At 48.4% G+C, this 17,786-nt stretch overlaps 1 protein-coding gene and 1 pseudogene across 1 annotated transcript; both read right to left on the bottom strand.

The window, feature by feature from the left end:
- Window positions 1-1,462: 1,462 nt before the first annotated feature.
- LOC135249430 (soluble calcium-activated nucleotidase 1-like) lies at window positions 1,463-7,530 on the bottom strand (annotated as a pseudogene).
- A 519-nt stretch (window positions 7,531-8,049) lies between these two features.
- Window positions 8,050-17,515, bottom strand: LOC135249435 (kynurenine formamidase-like). The gene is made up of 10 exons (XM_064325085.1): window positions 17,335-17,515; window positions 17,012-17,116; window positions 16,487-16,535; window positions 14,069-14,154; window positions 13,876-13,948; window positions 13,467-13,564; window positions 12,838-12,916; window positions 11,821-11,956; window positions 11,266-11,370; window positions 8,050-9,163 (listed from the first exon to the last, which is right to left on the bottom strand). The coding sequence occupies exons 1-10, from the start codon at window positions 17,381-17,383 to the stop codon at window positions 9,134-9,136; spliced, it is 810 nt and encodes a 269-aa protein (XP_064181155.1). The 5' UTR covers window positions 17,384-17,515; the 3' UTR covers window positions 8,050-9,133.
- Between the last annotated feature and the right edge of the window lie 271 nt (window positions 17,516-17,786).

Below are 17,786 nucleotides of genomic sequence, written 5' to 3'. Positions count from 1 at the left end.
AAACACACACACACAGACACATGCACACCCAGAGACACACACACACACACACACACACACACACACACATACTTACACATGCAAACACATGCATACACACGCACACACACACGTACACATGCAAACACTTGCACACCCAGAGACACACACACTCACACACACACAATACTTACACATGCAAACACACAGACACACACTTGCACACACATACACACACACACTTAGACATGCAACACACACAACAACACAGACACACACACACACACACACTACACATGCAACACATCACACACACCCCCACATGCACACCACAACCTACACATGCAAGACACACACAAACACATGCACACACACACACTGCAGCACACACACACACACACACTCAAACACACACACACATGCACACACACACCATGCACCACACACACACACACACACACACACACAAATACTTACACATGCAAACACCAGTAACACACACTTCAGCTCACACATGACACACACCACTTACCACTTGCAAACACATCACACACAGTACACAATGCACATCCCATGACGACACAACACACACACACACACATCACACACACACACACAACACACATGCAAACACTGCATACACACACACACACACGTACACATGCAAACACGCACACATGCACACATAATCACACTCAACACATACACAAACTTACACATGCAATGCACACATACACACACACGCACACACATACCTAAACGCACATGCACACACCTAAACACACATGCACACACACACATACACATCACACACAACACAGCACACACTCACATGCAAACACATGCACACACACACACACAGCACCACACTACACATGCAACACACACGCACACACACACACACACACATGCACACACACATACCACACATGCACTACACACACACTTACACATGCACACACACACACGCACACACTCACACATGCAAACACATGCACACACACTCACACACATGCACACACACTTACACATGCAAACACATTCACACGCACACACACACACACACACATGCACGCACACACACATACACACGCACTTACACATGCACACACACACATGCACACACACACACACACACACACACACACACATATACTCGCATCACTTCAACCCAGTAAACAGGCTTTTCTTCCCAGAACCTCATTTCTACATGTACAAGATCGCAGTCTCAGGGTGAGGCTCCTTCTGCAGCCCAAACTTCCATACTGGACTGGAATCAGTTAAGAAGGAGATGCTTTTTCATTTAGTTTTCATTTTAAGTGGCCTTCGGTGCCAAATGGACCCTTCCATCATTGGGATGAGAGCAAACAGACTGCAGGCACTGGTCTGTGTTCATCTATAAATCGGTCTTTTCCGGCTTCTAAGAAAACGGTCTGTGAACCACACAATAACCAGGCAAAGCCAATGAAGAGCCAACAGCATGTTTCCACCACAGGCATTTTACTAGAAGAGAACTGTGTGTGTGTGTGTGCGAACACACATATATACACACACACACACTTACACGTAAATGTTATCACATCTATATACAACAGTGAGGTGATAGTTAGAATTTGTGTTCCATAAAACACAGAGCTACTGTACAGAATAAAAATCAATAAATTAATGAAAGACTGTCCAGTCCAGTGCGCCTTACTGCAGCTCCATCACAGCTCCGTTTGGAGCGTTGTTACACGCAGGAGGAGCCGCCCTGATTCCCACAGGGGCCCGGGGACAGCAGTCGGCCTTATCGTGGGGCAGCAACTGGTTACAGGCCCTCAGCTGCAGCAGCCAATCACGTGCCAATAACCAGTATCCACCCCTTTTCTGTGACCAATCACGTGACGTGAATCAGCGTCCCACCCCTTTTCACCTGGCCAATCATATGATGTGGTCCAGCAGCCGTTACTTCCCACTGGCCAGCTCTATGGGGGAGGGGAGGTTAAGCCGACTCAAACTGAGCCCCCCCCCCCGGCCCCGGCCCGGGCGGGCGCTAAATGAACTCCAGCCCCTCGTACTTGACGTCGCCGATCTTGGTTTCGGGCAGCAGGACGCGCCCGTCCAGCGTGAAGGCCAGGATGTAGGAGGCCACCCGGCCGCCGTCCTCCTCGGACTTGAGGGCCAGGACGAGGCGGTCGCGGGTGCCGGGGACGAAGCGGAAGGAGGAGAAGCCGCGGGTGGGGTGCAGGGGCCCCGCGCGGCTGGCCGTCACGCGCCGGAAGTCCGCCGAGCAGCTCAGCAGCAGGTTGGCGGCCCTCCGCTCGTCCGCCGTCTCGTCGTAGCGCTCAGAGCTAGCGCGCCGCGGCAGGAAGTACCAGCGCTGCTGCACCGCGCTCCACACCGCCGCCTCGTGGATCAGGTACCCTGGGGGGGCGAGAGGGGGGGCAGAATAAACCACACCGCCGACTCGTGGATCAGGTACCCTGGGGGGGCGAGAGGGGGGCAGAATAAACCACACCGCCGCCTCGTGGATCAGGTACCCCGGGGGGCGAGAGGGGGCAGAATAAACACACCGCCGACTCGTGGATCGGATACCCTGGGGGGGGGGGGGGAATGATGATGTTTATCTTTTTTGATAGAAATGATTGAGAGAGGGCCAAAGACAGAGAGAGAGAGAAAGAGAGAGAGAGTGAGACTGAGAGTGAGAGAGGAAGAGGGAGGGAGAAAGAGAGAGAGAAAAGGGTGACCCAGTACCTGCCCCTGATCAGAACCTCACCTGGAGGGGTGACCCGGTACCAGCCCCTGATCAGAATCTCACCTGGAGGGGAGATCCCTGCTGCACTCCTCAGGGCCTGGTATTGGGGCACCCAGTTCAGGTGATGAACATCGCCATGGAAACCCACCACCTTGACCCACTCTGGGTTGTCGTTGACGACCTCCCCCGTGGTAGTGGTCCACTCCTTCCCGAGACCCCCCACATACAGCTGCTGGTCTTTCACTGCCAGCCACTCAGCTTTAAACCCTGGGGGGGGGGAGGAAACAGGGTGGTTATAGTGACTATTAATCTTAGAGGTTAATTTAAGATGTCCCCTAAGCCCTCATCCCCTCATTCCTACTTTTTTGGGGAGGGAAGGCTGTAAGGGTATAAGGGTGAAAGTGGGTAAGTGCATAAAAGAGTACGTGTATAAGTGCATAAGGGTGTAAGTGTGTAAGGGTATAAGGGTCTTAGTGTGCAAGTGCATAAAGGTGTAAGTGTTTAAGTGCATAAAAGAGTAAGTGTATAAGTGCATAAGGGTGTAAGTGTGTAAGGGTATAAGGGTTTAAGTGTGCAAGGGCATAAAGGTGTAAGTGTTTAAGTGCATAAAAGTGTAATTGCTTAAGTGCATAAGGGTGTAAGGGCATAAGGGTGAAAGTGGGTAAGTGCATAAAGGTGAAAGTGTGTAAGGGTCTAAGTGTGTAAGTGCATAAAGGTGTAAGGGTTTAAGGGTATTAGGGTATAAGGGTGTAAGTGTGTAAGTGTTTAAGGGCATAAGGGTATAAGGGTGTGTGTAAGTGCATAAGGGTGTAAGTGTGTAAGGGCGTCTGACCTTTAGAGACGGACCCGTCGCCGTCGGGCAGGATGACCCAGGGCACGGCCTTGTTGCCCTCGATGCGGTAGACCACGCCCGTGCGGTCGTCCACGCTGTACAGGTGCCCGTTGAAGGCCACCAGCTCCGACAGCTCCATGCCCCGCCCCTTCTCCGCCAGGTGGCTCTCCAGCACCACCCTGTCCGGGTCCCACTCCACCTCCACCCTCTCGCCGCTGGCGGACAGCAGCAGGTGCCCGCGCCGCAGGTAGCTGAACCAGGTGAGGTGGCTCTGGGCGCGCGAGGCCGTGTCCAGGTCCGCGATGACGGCGATGCGGTAGCGTGTGCCTGCCGCCGTGCGCACGGGCGGGGACAGCGGGTACGTGTCATTGTAGCGCCGCTCCGCTGGCCCCGCCCCCACGCTCCCGCTACGCTGGGCCTGCCCATTACCGCCGACGGAGCGCTGCCCCGGGCCGCCGCCGCCCCTGCTGGCCGGTTGAGGTAGAGCAGCAGCGCCAGGGTCAGCAGGGAGGCCAGCGCCATGCCCCGCCCCCGCAGGCGGAAACGCAAGTCTGGGGGCGTGCTGCTCATGCAGGCCAGCAGGGGGAGCCTCCACAGCGCTGAGAGGCGAATGGGACTCATAGATACTGCACCCGCCGCCACAGCACGGCACCGAACTGCAGGTACGAGAGGGGAGACATGGAGCCCACCTGGGGGGGGGGGGGGAGTGGAGAGAGAGAGGGGGTAGGGGAAGGGGAGAGAGACAGGGGGAGAGACAGGGAGAGAAAAATGGGGCAGGGGGGAGGATGAGAGTGAGGGAGAGAGAGGAAGAGAGAGAGGAGGGAGAGGAAGAGAAAGAGGAGGGAGAGAGGAGGGAGAAACAGAGAGAGAAATTAATCGAAGACTCCACTATTTTGCACTTATACACAGTTTCACAGTTGTTGGAATGGGCGGTTAGGTTAGGCTTAGGGCGGTTGGGTTAGGATGGCTGGGTTAGGCTTAGGGCGGTTGGGTTAGGGTGGCTGGGTTAGGCTTAGAGCTGTTGGGTTAGGCTTAGGGCTGTTGGGTTAGGGCGGTTGGGTTAGGGTTAGGCTTAGGGCAGTTGGGTTAGGCTTAGAGCTGTTGGGTTAGGATGGTTGGGTTAGGGTTAGGGTTAGGGCGGTTGGGTTAGGGTTAGGGTTAGGGCGGTTGGGTTAGGCTTAGAGCTGCTGGGTTAGGACGGTTGGGTTAGGCTTAGAGCTGTTGGGTTAGGGCGGTTGGGTTAGGCTTAGGGCTGTTGGGTTAGGGCGGTTGGGTATTCTGTGGTCTGAGGCCTGGTCATATTTCAGAAGACACACACATTCTTTCTCTCGCTCTATCTCAATCTCTCTCTCAAAAACACATGCACTTCTCTTCAAATTCAAATGTGCTTTATTTGCATGACAAATAAAGTTGTGTTGCAAAAGCAATGAGACACATAAATGACAAACAAACCTCCACAAACAAGAAAAGATGGGAAAAAGAAAAAAACAGTAACACCCCCTCATAAACATATGCAAATACGCACACACACCCACCCACCCAGGTGAAAAGACATTCACTTTATAATGTAACATATTAAGAAACCTGTCAGTTTTAACAGTGAACACATGATATCTGAGGCCCCACCCTCTTAATTTATGGCAGGCAGAGACGTACTGAGCTGCCACCTCTGTTGTGGTATCCTCTTCCCCCAGAAGACTTTTAAATTTATATGGTTCGGATATGTTCTCTCCCTCTCTCTCTCTCTCTCTCTCTCACTCTCACTCACTCACTCACACACACACACCTGGTGTCAATTTTGATTGAGACCATCCTGAATCTGTGTGAGAGGTCCTCCAGAATCTCACCATTGAATAGCCTCTTTCACAGCCCCCCCCTCCCCTCCCCTCCCCTCCCCCGCCTCTAAGAGCCGGGATACTCCCCAGGCAAACAGAGCGCCATTATGACATGGCTCACAGACCAGGGAGGGTTGTGACTGAGTGACAGCTGCACTGCCCAATCAGAGCTTCAGGACAACACTCAAAGGGTGTGATCACAGTGATGTCAAGAGATCCAGAAACAACATCACACCGAATGGACCACATTCCCAAATAAAGGCCATATATTTGGCAGAGGGTGAAGGTCAGCTTGTAAAACTTCCCTCACAACCACTCTCCTCAAAGTGCCTATCTAGGACAGGTTTATCTCCAATCCCAGAAAACCTCAGTGCCTGCAGGTTTAACTCCAGTCCTGGAGGGCCGCAGTGTCTGCAGGTTTAACTCCAGTCCTGGAGTTAACTGGAGGGTTAAACCCCAATGGGGATAACTGGGCACTACGAAAGAACAACCAAGGCTCAAATATCTTACACACAAACCTTAACCACACAAAGGATCATGAAATGCTTTACTATTGAGTCCAAAAGAGGAGGGACAGAAGTTTACTGAAAGCGCTTCTGGGAAGAAAAAAATGTCATTATCGGGCGGGACTCGGTTGCTTTGAATTATGCTTATTCGGATCTGTCTCGGAAGAGAATTTCCTTTTATGCAAAGCACGAAAATCTGAAATTTGAATACCAAACTCACCCCGGGCAGACCAAGCGTGAGATTTTCCTGGTTCGCGCACGCGCCACCAGTGCAGGACCTTTTCCTTCTCCTGCACATTAACCCCAGATATGCAGAGCATGTTATACCTCGCGTGCGAAAACACGTGCAGCCGCAAGGTCATGCTTGTGAATCACGAACAGACAGCACACCCCCTTCGTTTATCACCAACAGTTTTCCAAAATATTTGCGAGTAGGTCGTCCTCAAAAATAATTCTTCATTATTAACTGACAATTATGTCATTCGTCCTGTTTATAAGCAAGTTTTCGAGATTTGTCACTCAATATATTTTGTAATCCCTCATTCACTGTATTGCATATTCATCATGAGATTTTTTTTCCTCCCGAAAAATCTAATTGTTTACTAAATACCTGGCAACCCTGATGAATGCCCATTAAAAAACATCTACCGGCTCTTTCGCAAGAAGCTTGCCATGTGTGTAAACACTCCTTCGCGAGCGCTGCGTTCTCTCAAAGCCGACGGAAAAGATGAAGGATAAACGTGAGATAGCAAAGGAGAGGCGGGTGGAGGATCAGTTTCATACTCTGCTTTGGTAAACAAGAACCGCGAAATATTCACTCCTTGCGCGTGCGGAGCTGCCGTAAACCCAGTCAAAACGCCTGTGTTCCGTCCTTTGTGTCGTGTCGGATTAGTCTTCGAGGGCTGATTTCACAAACCCAGATTAAGATTCCAGTAAATGGCAATTTTTAACTGAAAAAACATCATTAAACGCGTTTAATTTGGGTATGTGTGCATACAGCCACACAAAAGAACGGGCTATAAATGATACACCTGCCCAGCGCACGCGACCCTGAAATTACATGTCAGCAAAGGATAAATCGAGTAGGCTATAGGTATAATGTTAAAGAAATGCTGTCTTTGTTGATCTAAATGTTAATTGAATCAATCACTGTATCTGAAGTGATCTCGTACTCCCAGTGAGGTCGGGCGTTTTATAATAAAGGCAATACTTCACCTTTCATGTAACCTAAAGTAAAATCTAACGCCGCCAGTTGTGGATAAGTGTGCTTCCTACCTCGATTATCAAGTTTTATCTCGCTAGAGTAGGCTATAGACGTGTCTGGGTTTGTACAGTAATACTAGCTAGGTGGCTAGCCAGTAGACAAATAATTTTCAATCAGCAGGCAATCTCCACTCGCTATTTACTGCGTACCCTCATGAAACACCCCCTTTCTCCTTCTGTACTCTCTCCATAAAACGCAAAATTATATAAATTTAAATTATATTTTAAAATAAAAAATTAAATAAAATATATAAAAATAAATTGACACGCTTTGTCGTCAATCCACTCAAGCCGGTTGCACAAAAGCTTTGGCGTTTTTTCGGGCGAGCTAGTTCAGCAAACTCCGATTAATAGGTGTATGTCCCGTTAACAGGATTTAGGCCAGGCAGCTAACCCATTAACCCACGCTGTATCCTACAAACCTAAAATAGCAGCCTACCGTGCGAGCGCAGTTCAGTCGCCGGAGCGGCTATCCCAGCGTTTGGCCAAGGTGTATTTCTGGAGGTGGAAACGCGTCTCTTCGGAGGATCATTGCCCCTGCTCAATCGCGCGCACGGCGCCGAGGCTGCCAGCGCGTTCTCTGTCCCGGTTCCCCCGTCTGCGCGCGGAGTCCGCGGACCGCCTCCACGGCGCATGCCACGTAACCTGAGACCTGCGTTGTCATAGAGCGAGCCCCACGCAATGACCTTCTCCGGTGTCCAGCTCCGTCTTTCCACTCTTGCTGTGCGCACTCTACCCTGCGTTTTAAAAGCGGTGGGTGCGAGAGTGTCCGCAGCCACTTGTCTAACCAACTCGGCCCGTATACGTGACACCGACAGCAACGCTTCTCGTCAGCACTGTAATAGCGCACTGGTAGTACAATAACCGCCAGACCTCTACAGAATACGGCCGACCCAGACCCTGGGAGGACAAACAGGCTTTATTTCACAACAAACAGGCTTTATCCAGCGGTCATATTGCGGAGGTTGTCACAAAAGGGTCGTGAATAAACAGCCTCTCCGAATTGAGCACAAAATCCACACGCTTTATGCTGACATCCACTTTAACGTTAATTTTTATTGTGCCATTAAAAAAAAAAAATTCAAATATCATCTCTTAACAGTCTGTGTTTATTTTTGCCTTACTGCCAGAACAAAAACGGAACGCATCACAATATGAAATAATGAAACAAAGTGTTATTAATTGTGCTAATTTCTTTTAATATAAAGTCTCGATCTATCCACTTCAACGGATAAGCGCTGATACTATCTACAGGGGCCACAATTACTTCAGTGAAAGCCAATAAAGTGAACTGTTTTGTGCAAATAAGTGCAGGTTGTGTCATAGCTAAATCACACACTAAAGACATTATTAGTGCAAATCTCAGATTACTACCAGCAGGCCTAGATAGGGCTTAATGTTTCTTTACCCAGTACTTCAAACCAATTACAGTAATGCAAGCACTTATATGAAATAGTCAGAAGTTCACATTTATTTACCTCTGAACTACAAAGTTTAGGGGGAAAACAATAACAAGAACCACTAAAAATAATTATTAGAGTGACAATAACAACAGCAAGTAAACCCAGTCTGTACAAGTTCGGTAAAACTATGGTGCTGGGTTGTTTCTTTCACTGGAGCAAACGTGAAGCGAATTCACTCACCACAGGAACAGGAAATTAATGCTGCATTATAGATGGAAAATTAGGATTTCCTGGACAGCTGTGAGGTCATATCAATGGCAACCTAATTTCCACAAATTAACTGTGTTTATTTCCCCTCTGAGAACAGCCAAGCCTGACATCATAGTGACTGACAGAATGTTAGGCCCCGCCCATTCCCCCCATCACTCTCATAAAGGCCATCTGACTGATGTAACCATGCCAACCCAGCAGCCTGGTGATTCACGGGAAATGAAAATGAGGCCGAGTGCACTTTGCACGGGGTCGGGCAGAGGTCAGGCACTGTAGAGCGTTGAATTGTGGGTAAGGAGCTCAGTGTCTCTTCAGCTTCTTCCAATCATGTTCAACAGGAGCTGCAGGGAGAAGGACAGTGCAGTTAGAGCTCTCGATGCCATCATCTTAAGGCCTGCTGATGAGTAAACATCCCAACCAGCAGCTCTGACAGGGAGAAGGCAGTGCAGTAGGTCTCGGGGAGAAGGACAGGCAGTCAGAGCTCTGCAGTGGAAGGACAGTGCGTGAGCTCTGCGGGAAGGCAGTGCAGTCAGAGCCTGCAGGGAGAAGGACAGTGCAGTTCACAGCTCTGCGGGAGAAGACAGTGCAGTCAGAGCTTGCAGGGAGAAAGACAGTGCAGTCAGAGCTCTGCAGGGAGAAGGACAGTGCAGTCAGAGCTCTGCAGGGAGAAGGACAGTGCAGTCAGAGCTCTGCAGGGAGAAGGACAGTGCAGTCAGAGCTCTGCAGGGAGAAGGACAGTGCAGTCAGAGCTCTGCAGGGAGAAGGACAGTGCAGTCAGAGCTCTGCGGGGAGAAGGACAGTGCAGTCAGAGCTCTGCGGGGAGAAGGACAGTGCAGTAAGAGCTCTGCGGGGAGAAGGACAGTGCAGTCAGAGCTCTGCAGGGAGAAGGACAGTGCAGTCAGAGCTCTGCAGGGAGAAGGACAGTGCAGTAAGAGCTCTGCAGGGAGAAGGACAGTGCAGTAAGAGCTCTGCAGGGAGAAGGACAGTGCAGTCACAGCTCTGCAGGGAGAAGGACAGTGCAGTAAGAGCTCTGCGGGGAGAAGGACAGTGCAGTCAGAGCTCTGCAGGGAGAAGGACAGTGCAGTAAGAGCTCTGCAGGGAGAAGGACAGTGCAGTCAGAGCTCTGCAGGGAGAAGGACAGTGCAGTCAGAGCTCTGCAGGGAGAAGGACAGTGCAGTCACAGCTCTGCAGGGAGAAGGACAGTGCAGTCAGAGGTCTGCAGGGAGAAGGACAGCGCAGTCACAGCTCTGCAGGGAGAAGGACAGGCAGTCACAGCTCTGCAGGGAGAAGGACAGTGCAGTCACAGCTCTGCAGGGAGAAGGACAGTGCAGTCAGAGGTCTGCAGGGAGAAGGACAGCGCAGTCAGAGGTCTGCAGGGAGAAGGACAGTGCAGTCAGAGCTCTGCAGGGAGAAGGACAGTGCAGTTAGAGCTATGCAGCCACAGGCATCCCTGCAGTACAGCAGTGCTCTCCGTCCCTGCAAACACTCCAAACTACAATCACGTTTCTTACCAAAGCTCACGCATAATATACATACAAATCAAACAAACATATTAAATAATGTGAATGATACAACATTTTAAATTATAAATGATACAAAGAATGAAATATATTTTAGTATTAACTGTTCTACTTCTATGTAATTTATGTATTGAAGCTCTTATGATTATTTCCTCCATAGAATTCTTCTTTTCTAATTCGTAATAATGGTAACGTAATGTACAAATCTCTACATGCAATTTTTATAATTTTATTTCTTAGCGTTATGTAAATTGTTTAATTTCTTGTACAGGTACTTCACCTGAAGTTCCCCTTAGGAAAAGACGTTGTTCTGTTCTGTTCTGTTCTGTTCTGTTCTGTTCTGTTCTGTTCTGTTCTGTTCTGTTCTGTTCTGTTCTGTTCTGTTCTGTTCTGTTCTGTTCTGTTCTGTTCTGTTCTGTTCTGTTCTGTTCTGTTCTGTTCTGTTCTGTTCTGTTCTGTTCTGTTCTGTTCTGTTCATTTCAATGTGATGTCTCAGTGACTACGTTTACATGCACACTAATTTTCCACCATTATTCCGAATATGACAATATTCTGAATTTGATACGGGTCATGTAAACAGCATATTCCATTTGGATATTCCGTATTAGGCCTTATTCCGAATGCACAGCTGTTAATCGGAGTATGCACAGCGGCATGTAAACAGGAATATTAGTGGAATATTCATTTCATTAGCCATGTAAACAGCATAGTAGGAATATTGTTTTTTTCGGAATAAGGGCAAAAACCGGAATATTTTGTGCATGTAAAGGTAGTCATTGAGATTGGTTCTGTAACCTAACATCATAGTAAGACAGGTGTGCTAATGTGACATCACAACAAGAACTTCCATTCCATTGTGGTGTCACAGAGAGATTCTGAGAATGCTATGCCACCGGTGGAACGCACTATATCAGAGCGTTTACCCGAGTGAGGTGGTAGTCTCCACACACAAACTGCTCAATGATGCTGAAGTGGTCCGTGTTTGGGACATCTTCCAGGGTCACCTTCAGCCCAGAGGACTCCAGAGCCTCCAGGAGGAGAGAGAGAGAGAGAGAGAGAGGAGAGGGCAAGAGAGAACATGAAAATAGCTGCCATAAAAAACAAACTGGGAAACAATTCAGGGAAAAGCACAAATACAAAAAAAGAGCATGCATTAACACAAAAGTCCAGTGAGAAATAAAACAAGGACATCAAACCAAAAGGTCAGACAGGGTAAACATCTCTGTATGGTCTGTACAGAGACACAATCCAGGTGAGCAGGGACATTACACCACAGAGACACCATCCAGGTGAGCAGGGACATTACACCACAGAGGCAGGTCAATAAGAGACTGAACTATTGTTCCATTTAAACAGTGCTGGGCTTATTTCAGCATATGCAAACAGGAAATTCACACTATTTAAGGCATCCAATGTGCTAAACAAATAATTCTAATGTCCGAAAGTTGCTAGGTTACACTATACGGCACTGTGCTGACTTTGAAGTATTCCTCCGACTGCTTCCTGAAGTCAGGGGAGTCATTCTGCGCCATGGCAACCACAATGTCACAATCAGAGGAGGACTGCTTCAGCTGAGCGACCAATCGGCTTGGGCTGTTCCTCACTGCCGCCTCCCTATCAGGAGACAAAGAAAAGAGATGTCCCCGTCAACCACCGCCTGCCCCTACGACACACACACATACACAAACACGTATGCACGCACGCACACACAACACACTACACACACACACGCACGCAAACGCACGCATGCACACACACATACACACGCTCGCACACATGCACGCACGCACACTATACAGACACACACAACACACTACACACACACTACACACACGCATACATACAAACTACACACATACACTACACACACGCACGCACGCACACACACACAAACGCACACACAGACACACGCTCGCACACATGCATGCACGCACACACACACACACACATACACGCACACGCAAACATACACACACGCACACACACACACGCATGCATGCATGCATGCACACACACACAACAAACGCACACACACACACGCACGCACACACGCACAAACACGCACATGCGAATTCACACACACATGCTCTCACACCTCCTTGTACTGCCTGCCACTAGGCTGCACAAACAAAACAGTACTTGTGTTTACGATACAGATCGTTGGTTTGTTCTGCTAACCTTACACTTATTGATTGTAAATGGGCCTTCTGTTCCCCTCTCGGTGATATTCCCGAGCGTAAGAATGAGGTTTCCCTCCTCTGTAGGTGGCTGAGCGGAGGAGCGTTTGCTAAGCGGCTGTAATGTTGCGTGTAACGTGCTGTGTAATGACGTTGTGTGTAACGTGCTGTGTAATGACGTTGTGTGTAACGTGCTGTGTAATGATGTTGTGTGTAACGTGCTGTGTAATGAAGGAACGGGACGGCTGTGCGTTTAAGTGAAGCAGGAGTATGGGAGGCATTACGGTGCCCAAGGCTTTACACAGGAGAGATACACACTCAGTCATCTTCAGCTGCTCATTCACATGGGTGGAGAGCACAGGCAACAGGTCAAAAACGCCACTGACGAGGAATGCACCTGCGAGAGAGAGAGAAAGAGGGAAGGGGAGAGAGAGAGGAGAGAGGGGGGAAAGAGGAGAGGGGGAGAGAAGGAGAGAGAGAGAGAGGGGGGAAAGAGGAGAGAGAGAGAGAGAGAGGAGGAGGGAAAGAGGAGAGGGGGGAAGGGGGGGGGGGGAGAGAGAGAGGAGAGAGGGGGAAAGGGGAGAGAGAGAGGGGGTGAAGGGGAGAGAGAGGAGAGAGGGGGGAAAGAGGAGAGGGAGAGAGAGGGGGGAGAGAGAGAGAGAGAGAGAGAAGGGAAAGAGGAGAGGGGGGGAGGGGGGAAAGAGGAGAGGGAGAGAGGGGGGGGGAGAGAGAGAGAGGTTAGGGAATGCTTATTTTTCATCAATTTCTAGTATTTTTTTCCATTGTTTTGCATTATATTTCAGGAGAGGAAAACATGATAATGATAATGTATTCTTAAAAACCTTTTTACTATTAATGATACATTTCTTTGACTTCATCTTATATTTATTTCTTTCCTCCTCGTTCTCCCACCCCCACCTGAGTTGTGTAGAGGGCGAGAGAAGCACCTTTGATTTGGGGAGTGATGCTGTATTCAGACCAGTCTGTGCTCAGGATCATCGCAGCAAGGTGGGCACCTGCAGAATGGCCGCACAGGTACAACCCACTGCAGAGAGAGAGAGAGAGAGGGAGAGAGAGAGAGAGAGAGAGAGAGGAGGAGGGAACGAGGAGAGGGGGGAAGGGGGGAGAGAGAGAGAGGAGAGAGAGAGAGAGAGAGGGAGAGGGAGAGAGTGTGAGAGAGAGAGAGAGAGGGAGAGAGGGAGAGGGAAAAAGAATGGGCGGGATGTAGAGAGAGAGGACAATAGGATACCTGGTTTGAATTTGAGAGTCTCTCAGTAAGAGTGTGGAACTGCATGTGGAATCCCCATCCATTTATGTAGTCCGGATTGACCCTCATGCTCAGAGATCCGGCCTTACCTGATGTGAGAGTACTGCTGTACGACAGACACTACACTCCGTCGCACCTGTGACACCATCAAATCCATGCCGCCTACAGGAAGAGTGCGCGAGACAGAGAGAGAAAATGAACAGAGAGACGGAGGTTAGAAAACTGAGAGGGAGGGCGAGGAAGAGCACAGGGGTCCGATAAAAGCATACACCATTTCTGTACCTTTTGGGGCAGTTTCGTAACCCACGGCAACCACGACCGCACCCTTCTGAACCAGGGGGACGGCGAGGAACCCGGACTCTTCCTTACTGCAGGGTGAACGATAAATGAACACAGCAATGGCACTAGCGTACACCACAACACGAGACCCCTACTGGGCGCATTCAGGATGCGCGGGCTAACGGCTCGCCGGGGGAAACCGGATGGATGTCCACTCCAACCCTGACGAGGGCCATAATCAGACCGTCCCACCAAACTAAGCGACCCGTCGAGAGGGACAGCTGACACAGACGAGGCCAGGAGCCCAGCTACAACACCGGCAGAGTCACGCAGTTCATTGGCTGAAGGGGCGTGGGAGTCACACCCCAAACTGAACACTGAAACTGAGCAGAGATCAGAAAGTGCTCCTCACCAGTTCACAGGCATCAAACCCCAAACTGAACACTGAAACTGAGCAGAGATCAGAAAGTGCTCCTCACCACTTCACAGGCATCAAACCCCAAACTGAACACTGAAACTGAGCAGAGATCAGAAAGTGCTCTTCACCACTTCACAGGCATCAAACCCCAAACTGAACACTGAAACTGAGCAGAGATCAGAAAGTGCTCCTCACCAGTTCACAGGCATCAAACCCCAAACTGAACACTGAAACTGAGCAGAGATCAGAAAGTGCTCCTCACCAGTTCACAGGCATCAAACCCCAAACTGAACACCGAAACAGAGCAGAGATCAGAAAGTGCTCCTCACCAGTTCACAGGCGTGGCCTATTCGGGAGAGCGGCCTATAGGAAGCCACTTCTGAGAAAAGGCCAACGTTAAGCCACGCCCACAGGTTTCTCGAAAACCATGTAACCATCCGGAAGGAGGTTTTGCAGTCAAGTGAGACAAAATTTGAGTTTTGCCTGGAAAGCAAAGCGCCATGTTTGGCGTAAACCAAACACAGCCCATCACCCAGGCAACACCATCGCTACCATCAAGCCTGGAGGAGGCAGCACCCTGCTTTTCAGCAGGAGGGCACTGGGAGCCTTGCTGCCACCAAGGGCGAGATGGGTGGAGCCAAAACAGGAAAACCCTTCAGAGGAACCTGCTCCAGTCCGCAAGAGGTCTGTGCTTCAGCTGAAGCTATATACGTCCCAACAAGACCAGACGAAAGCAACAAAGTCATGGTTTAAAAACCCAAAGGTCAGTACTCAGGACGGGCCCAGTTTAAGCCCAGGGTTAAAGCCCAAAGGAAATCTGTGGTATGACTGGAAAATGTCAGACCACCACTGCTTTCCATGTAACATGGCAGAGAAGCAGGACATTCACAGCAATTCTGAAACAGTGTAAAGCTCATGCAGACATACCTGAGAAGACCCAGAGCAGTAAATGCAGCCACAAGCCTACATACATAGCACTGACACTGGGGTGCGATTACTTCCGCAAATGAGAAATTTAAGTGTTTCATTTTTGTGTTGGTGAAGGCAGAAAAATACTTCAAAGAACTCCATTTCTGAGGCGTAAGAGGACAAATGTTTGTGGGGGGCTGGCTGAATACTTTCCAAAGGCATTGTATATTAGATGTAATGGATATCAACACCCATACAAAAATATACTATAGTATCACTATATTAATAATACAGATATTATAGAGCTCTGTAGTATCTATAGTATGGATTTTTATTTATCATTACTAAAAAAAACACTACAGTGTGTTTGTGTAATTATATTATTTGTTGTTTACGTCTAATAATCCTGTAGTGTTTTAAGTCATATAGGCAATATCAGTCAATATTGTTATTACATTATTTTCTATAGTATGCATAGTTACATTTTCCATTGTTTAGTGTAAATAATCCTGTAGTACTTTACATTTTACAGGCAATATCAGTCTATAGTGTTACTATGTTACATTTTATGGTATGTTTGTTCAGTTATATTATTCATTCTTTACATAGCCTACATCAATAGCATTTGAGTACAATCATAGAATATATTTATTTTACTTCAGATAATATTGTCAAGTGTAAGTAGTTCAGTTACTGTTATGTGTCTGAAAATTATCATGCTATCAGAAACATAATTTTAAAATCATAAGACCTATAATTATAAAACCTTCTACAGTAGAACAACAAATTGACTATCATACTGTCACAGTTAATTGCTCAGTATTACTATAATAATCTCTTAAATGCATAAGAACAAACAAAACATAGACATACTCTAGCAACACTACGGTTGTTTATAGGAAATCTCTATAGTAATACTATAGGCTATAGATGTGTATTTTTTATTATTAAATTTTATTTTATTGAGCAATACCGTATAGCCTGCTTCATATCAACACATAACCCGGTCCCAGAAACACGTTTTGTATGGATTTTCGCTAAGTATTGCGGAAATGACGTCCAATGCGAACTACCAGACTTGAACGCACACTTACCTCAGAAATTGCCAATATCCGCCGTGGAGATAAATAACCAGCGGCAAATCTGAAACCGAAAAGAGAGACACATTTTGGGAGACTGGACTTCCTCCACGATACGCGGAAGCTACCTGCTACACGGCTAAGCAGTTCATCCGATTCAACCGGTTAGATGGGCACACATTGCCCGTGAGCAGAGTTCAGCGATTTGGATCTGGACTATTGTAGGCTACAACTCCAGAACAGAACAGAAAATCACTCCGGCATTTTCAACACCACGCACTTATTAAAGAACAGTTCTACCGGCACAGGCTTAGCTTGCCAGGTAGCCTACTGCTACTCTAAAGAAGTTAGAAACACCTGCTCAAGCCACCATTTATGTTTGTACATGGGGTGTGATGTCAGTACTGAACATGCACGTCTGGTCTTAGGCTAAAAGGCAATAGGTTCTGATTACATAGCTACTTGGGAATGCGTACAATTGTAAACCAGGACAGTGCAGGCCAGGGGAAGGGGGTTTCAAAGTGTTACGTAAAGCCCTACCTAAAGAAGGACTGCTGGGTATGTACACATCCAGTTTCTCGCGGTCTCCATCCCCGTACGGCACATTCAGTAGGGTCTGTGCCGCGCTGCGAGCTCTCTCCGTGCCTACACACACGACACACACACTTTCAGGCAGCCTATTGCACTGCAGCAGAAGCAGGAGTTCAGTTCTGCAAGCAACAGATTCGGGGCAGACATGCTTACACTGCCCCGTGACACCATTACATTTCAGCTTACCTCTGTTAGGACAGTAAGAACCACCTCCTAACAAACCTTTTTAAGTTTTATTATAAATTGGCAAAATAACCGAATCAATGACCGACCTTCTTTGAGGGCGGCCGCGTGAGACTTTAACATATCATCCGCTGACATCCTGAAAACTGCCCGTCTTCCTCTTCCTTCGAAACAGCAGCGCTGTCAATCAGGTTTGGAGCCACACCACTCAGCTGGCCGGCAACACCTTTAACAGCACACAGCGCCCTCTGCTGGCACCTATACGAACCGGCTGCGCAGGATAGGCTACACGCCCACCCCGCTGAACAGGTCACAATATAATATTGGTTATTTTTACAATTGTTTATTACAATTTAATGATTATAATTGGTTTAAAAAACTTGAAAGAAATATTAAGAAGGCAATCCATTGGTGCTTCTGGGGTATATGACCACAATTTGAATCCAGTTGCCTGGGCCTTTTAAGACTATTCCCCTACTAACAATGTGTGGTTGTGGCGACGTACTATTAACGTCCTCTATTGGTCTCGTAACGTCCGCGT

Source organism: Anguilla rostrata, chromosome 2 (assembly GCF_018555375.3).
Source record: "Anguilla rostrata isolate EN2019 chromosome 2, ASM1855537v3, whole genome shotgun sequence".
In the NCBI taxonomy this organism is placed as follows: Eukaryota; Metazoa; Chordata; class Actinopteri; order Anguilliformes; family Anguillidae; genus Anguilla; species Anguilla rostrata.
The sequence above is the reverse complement of the archived record's forward strand: the minus strand, read 5'-3'. Positions and strand labels throughout refer to the sequence as shown.